Below are 6,000 nucleotides of genomic sequence, written 5' to 3' on the forward strand. Positions count from 1 at the left end.
AGGCCCTGCGGAAAGAAATCAGATCCTGCAGGGCCCTGGTCTCATGAGACAGAGTGTTCCACCAGGCAGGAGCCAATGCTGAAAAGGCCCTGGCTCTGGTTGAAGCTAATCTAACTTCCTTAGGGCCTGGGACCACTAGGGTGTTGTTATTTATGGACCTTGAGGCTCTCCGTGGGGCATACCAGGAGAGGCGGTCCCGTAGGTACGAGGGTCCTAGGCCGTGAAGGGCTTTAAAGGTCAAAACCAGCACCTTAAATCTGACCCTGTACTCCACCGGGAGCCAGTGCAGGTGGAAAAGCACTGGGTGAATATGCTCCCATGGCAGAGACCCCGTGAGGAGCCTCGCTGCAGCATTCTGTACCCGCTGGAGTTTCTGGGACAGCTTCAAGGGCAGCCCCACGTAGAGCGAATTACAGTAGTCAAGCCTGGAGGTGACCGTCGCATGAATCACTGTGATGATGGGCGGCTGAGTATTAGGCATCTTCAGGTGTGCCTGTTTGGGTAAGGGCTTGAGCTCAGTTGAGGAGCAACTGCAGATGGCCTTCTGCCCTGACAGCCTGGAAGCAGCTGCCTGCCAGGGTAGACAACACTGGGTTACGCAGAACAATACCTCAGGACCAAGCAGCTTCCTAGCTTCCTATACGCCACCCAATTCACAATTCCTTGGCCTGTCAGGGAGGGGGCTGGATGCAACTCTCAGGCATAGGGGTGCAGGGTGGGGGGGACTCTTGAACGGTCCCCTCATGTGGGGGACTCCCTGGTCCTGAATGGGGTAACTGTGCCCCTGAAGGACCAGGTGTACAGCCTGGGAGTCATTTTGGACGCGCAGGTCAATTCTGTGTCCAGGGTGGCTGTCTACCAGCTCCAAATGGTACGCAGGATGAGACCCTCCCTGCCCGCGGACTGTCTCACCAGAGTGGTACATGCTCTGGTTATCTCCTGCTTGGACTACTGCAGGGGTCTGCAACCTGCGGCTCCAGAGCCGCATGCGGCTCTTTAACGCCTTTGCCGCGGCTCCGGGGTGGAGGCGAGGGGAGGAGGCGCATTTTCCTTTGTTCCCGTGCAGTCGCTGTCATCTGTGAGGCGGCGGCGGAGAGCAGAAGGCAGCGCCACTCTCCTCGCGAGTTGGGCGCAGGGCAGCGGCAGCAGGAAGGCTCCCCAAGGGCCGAGCGGCACGCGCCCGCCTTCCCCGTGAGCCATTGTTTTTAGTGCGCCTCCTTTCACTCATTGTTGCCCCGCGTGGTGAAGCGACCCCGGGTTGGGAGCCGCCAGGATCTCTGGAGCGAGTCCTCTTTCGGGGGTTGTGGGGGCTCCCAGCAGCAGCAGCTCCCGGCGGGAGCTCCTGCAGGGTGCGCAAGGCTTGCAGACACTCGCCCGAAGCACAGGGAGCCCTCCGGAGGGCTCCCTGTGCTTCGGGCAACAGGCTGCCGCCCCAAGCCTCGCGCCCCCGACGGGAGCTCCTGCCGGGCGCGCAAGGCATGCAGACACTCGCCCGAAGCACGGGGAGCCCTCCGGAGGGCTCCCTGTGCTTCGGGCAACAGGCTGCCGCCCCAAGCCTCGCGCGCCCGACGGGAGCTCCTGCCGGGCGCGCAAGGCTTGCAGACACTCGCCCGAAGCACGGGGAGCCCTCCGGAGGGCTCCCTGTGCTTCGGGCAACAGGCTGCCGCCCCAAGCCTCGCGCGCCCGACGGGAGCTCCTGCCGGGCGCGCAAGGCTTGCAGACACTCGCCCGAAGCACGGGGAGCCCTCCGGAGGGCTCCCTGTGCTTCGGGCAACAGGCTGCCGCCCCAAGCCTCGCACGCCCGACGGGAGCTCCTGCCGGGCGCGCAAGGCTTGCAGACACTCGCCCGAAGCACGGGGAGCCCTCCGGAGGGCTCCCTGTGCTTCGGGCAACAGGCTGCCGCCCCAAGCCTTGCGCGCCCGACGGGAGCTCCTGCCGGGCGCGCAAGGCTTGCAGACACTCGCTGAAGCACGGGGAGCCCTCCGGAGGGCTCCCTGTGCTTCGGGCAACAGGCTGCCGCCCCAAGCCTCGCGCGCCCGACGGGAGCTCCTGCCGGGCGCGCAAGGCTTGCAGACACTCGCCCGAAGCACGGGGAGCCCTCCGGAGGGCTCCCTGTGCTTCGGGCAACAGGCTGCCGCCCCAAGCCTCGCACGCCCGACGGGAGCTCCTGCCGGGCGCGCAAGGCTTGCAGACACTCGCCCGAAGCACGGGGAGCCCTCCGGAGGGCTCCCTGTGCTTCGGGCAACAGGCTGCCGCCCCAAGCCTTGCGCGCCCGACGGGAGCTCCTGCCGGGCGCGCAAGGCTTGCAGACACTCGCTGAAGCACGGGGAGCCCTCCGGAGGGCTCCCTGTGCTTCGGGCAACAGGCTGCCGCCCCAAGCCTCGCGCGCCTGGCGGGAGCTCCCGCCAGGTGCGCAAGGCTTGCGGACACTCGCTGGGGCTGCAGGCTGCTGCCCGCAAGCCTTGTGAGCCTGTGGGAACTCCCGCCGGGCTTGCAAGGCTTGCGGATAGCTTCCTGAAGCCTGGAGAGCGAGAGGGGTCGGTGCGCACCGATGCCTCTCGCTCTCCAGGCTTCAGCGAAAGCCTGCATTCGCACCATAGGACGCACACAGATTTCCCCTTCATTTTTGGAGGGGAAAAGTGCGTCCTATGGAGCGAAAAATACGGTATATAGCATGTCTTTGTTGCTGGCTGATTTGCTGCTATTGCTTTGCAATTTGCAGCTACTGTTTTGAAGGGGAGTGAAGAACACACACTCAAAAAAAGGTAACTTGTTAATATAACGTTTATTTCTATGAGGAGGAGTAATTCTGAGGGGTCAAACAAAAAATAATTAAAAAGTGTCAAAAAAGTTATTTTTATAATGACGAGGATAACATTGGGCTAAGAAACAATGTATGCAGTGTTATATTTGTTTTAAATGTCGCAATGGTTTTGCGGCTCCCAGTTGTTGTTTTTTCTTCGGAAACGGGTCCAAGTGGCTCTTTTTGTCTTAAAGGTTGCAGACCCCTGGACTACTGCAATGCGCTCTACGTGGGGCTACCTTGGAAGGTGACTCGGAAACTGCAATTAATCCAGAATGCGGGAGCTAGACTCGTGACTGGGAGCGGCCGCCGGGACCACATAACACCGGTTCTGAGAGATCTGCATTGGCTCCCAGTACATTTCCGAGCACAATTCAAAGTGTTGCTGCTGACCCTGAAAGCCCTAAACGGCCTCGGTCCTGTATACCTGAAGGAGCGTCTCCACCCCCATCGTTCTGCCCGGACACTGAGGTCCAGCGCTGAGGGCCTTCTGGCGGTTTCCTCATTGAGAGAAGTGAGGTTACAGGGAACCAGGCAGAGGGCCTTCTCGGTAGTGGCACCCTCCCTTCAGATGTGAAGGAAATAAGCAGCTATCCTATCTTTAAAAGACATCTGAAGGCAGCCCTGTTTAGGGAAGTTTTTAATATTTAACGCTGTACTGTTTTTAACACTTGATTGGAAGCCGCCCAGAGTGGCTGGGGAAACTCAGCCAGATGGGCAGGGTATAAATAAATTATTATCTATTATTATTATTATTATTATTATTATTATTATTATTATTAAATTTTGTCCCTGCCCCCCCACATCTCCCCCTGCCCCCCCGCCCCTGCCACCAAGGAAGAAAGGCGAGTGAAGATCTACATCAGGAACAAAGGGGGGGGGGGAGTTAAAGATCTGCTGCCCCTACTGATCCGGCCGCCTGAGACAGTGTGCCGGCCCTACCAACTGTCCAACTGCAGTCCGGGCCTATTTCTGCATTTGCCACTGTGTCCAGCAGGGGGCAGCAGAGATCATGTGACAGCAGCTGGAGGCTGCAGACAAACCTTTTCAGAGGTGCAAAACAAACGTAAAGAGCATTTCAGCTCTGAGTCTGCAGGAAAGACAAAATCTGGGCCTACCCCAGGGGTATGCAACCTAAGGCCCGAGGGCTGGATGCGGCCCAATCGCCTTCTAAATCCGGCCCACGGACGGTCCGGGAAGCAGCGTGTTTTTACATGAGTAGAATGTGTAAAAAGGTAAAGGTACCCCTGCCCGTACGGGCCAGTCTTGACAGACTCTGGGGTTGTGCGCCCATCTCACTTAAGAGGCCAGGGGCCAGCGCTGTCCGGAGACACTTCCGGGTCACGTGGCCAGCGTGACATCGCTGCTCTGGCGAGCCAGAGCCGCACACGGAAACGCCGTTTACCTTCCCGCTGGTAAGCGGTCCCTATTTATCTACTTGCACCCGGAGGTGCTTTCGAACTGCTAGGTTGGCAGGCGCTGGGACCGAGCAGCGGGAGCGCACCCCGCCACAGGGATTCGAACCGCCGACCTTTCGATCGGCAAGTCCTAGGCGCTGAGGCTTTAACCCACAGCACCACCTGCGTCCCGAGTAGAATGTGTGCTTTTATTTAAAATGCATCTCTGGGTTATTTGTGGGGCATAGAAATTCGTTCTTTCCCCCCCCCCAAAAAAATATAGTCCAGCCCACCTCATGGTCTGAGGGATGGTGGACCGGCCCACAGCTGAAAAAGGTTGCTGACTCCTGGTGTTATGAAAAGGGGTGTTCCTGGCTTGTCTTTGTTCTTATTTTTATTACAGTGGTACCTCGGGTGGCGCTGTGGGTTAAAGCCTCAGCACCTAGGACTTGCCGATCGAAAGGTCGGCGGTTCGAATCCCTGCAGCGGGGTGCGCTCCCGCTGCTCGGTCCCAGCGCCTGCCAACCTAGCAGTTCAAAAGCACCTCCGGGTGCAAGTAGATAAATAGGGACCGCTTACCAACGGGAAGGTAAACGGCGTTTCCGTGTGCGGCTCTGGCTCGCCAGAGCAGCGATGTCACGCTGGCCACGTGACCCGGAAGTGTCTCCGGACAGCGCTGGCCCCTGGCCTCTTAAGTGAGATGGGCGCACAACCCCAGAGTCTGTCAAGACTGGCCCGTACGGGCAGGGGTACCTTTACCTTTACCTTTACCTCGGGTTACATACGCTTCAGGTTACAGACTCCGCTAACCCAGAAATAGTACCTCAGGTTAAGAACTTTGCTTCAGGATGAGAACAGAAATTGTGTGGCTGTGGTGTGGCAGCAGTGGGAGGCCCCATTAGCTAAAGTGCTGCTTCAGGTTAAGAACAGTTTCAGGTTAAGAATGGACCTCCAGAGCGAATTAAGTTCTTAACCCAAAGTAAAGGTAAAGGGACCCCTGACCGTTTGCGCTCATCTCGCTTTACTGGCCGAGGGAGCCGGCGTACAGCTTCCGGGTCATGTGGCCAGCATGACTAAGCCGCTTCTGGAGAACCAGAGCAGCGCACGGAAACGCCGTTTACCTTCCCACTGGAGTGGGACCTATTTATCTACTTGCACTTTGACATGCTTTCAAACTGCTAGGTTGGCAGGAGCTGGGACCGAGCAACGGGAGTTCACCCCGTCACGGGGATTCGAACCGCGACCTTGTGATCAGCTAGTCCTAGGCTCTGTGGTTTAACCCACAGCACCACCCGTGTCCCTTAACCCAAGGTACTTACTTATTTATTTTGTGATTTTGCTGTTGCAATTTTACGTGATGAACCGCCCTGAGATCTATGGATATAGGGCAGTATACAAATTCAATTCATCACCATCGTCAGTGTCTACGACACCTCTCTCCAAACACAATCCCATCTCTCTCTCTCTCTCTCTCTCTCTCTCTCTCTCTCTCTCTCTCCCTCCCTCTCTCCCTCCCTCTCTCTGATCTTCAAAGCACACCCCTCCTCCTTACTGTCTGGAGGCTGCTCCATCAGTGGATTTATGGTTCCCGGGCCAAATCTGTGAGATGATTCAGAAGCTCTGGCACTCTGGTCCAGAAGGTCACATTCTGAACACCTTCCCCTCTTCTCCCGCACCCCAGCACAGCCAGCCTCGTAGACAAGCTGGAGGCACGCTTGCACAGAGCATCCTTCTCACCTGAGTTGCCACTCAGAGTTCTAGATTCTGCGTCTCCCTGGCAACGGACCACACAGCATCCCT

The 6,000-nt window shown here is 57.9% G+C and overlaps 1 protein-coding gene across 2 annotated transcripts in view; it reads right to left on the bottom strand.

The window, feature by feature from the left end:
- Positions 1-5,945, bottom strand: part of CCDC136 (coiled-coil domain containing 136) — a 48,064-nt gene extending 42,119 nt beyond the window's left edge. The window contains exon 1 of one of the 2 annotated variants that reach the window (XM_083700631.1): positions 5,753-5,945. In XM_083700631.1, coding sequence (XP_083556757.1) covers positions 5,753-5,771 — 19 coding nt within the window. In that variant the 5' untranslated portion in view covers positions 5,772-5,945. The remainder of the gene's footprint in view (positions 1-5,752) is intronic. The other variant, XM_083700630.1, reaches the window with a different exon arrangement.
- Between the last annotated feature and the right edge of the window lie 55 nt (positions 5,946-6,000).

The sequence above is a fragment of the Podarcis gaigeae genome, assembly GCF_964106915.1.
Source record: "Podarcis gaigeae genome assembly, chromosome: 10".
Lineage (NCBI taxonomy): Eukaryota > Metazoa > Chordata > Lepidosauria > Squamata > Lacertidae > Podarcis > Podarcis gaigeae.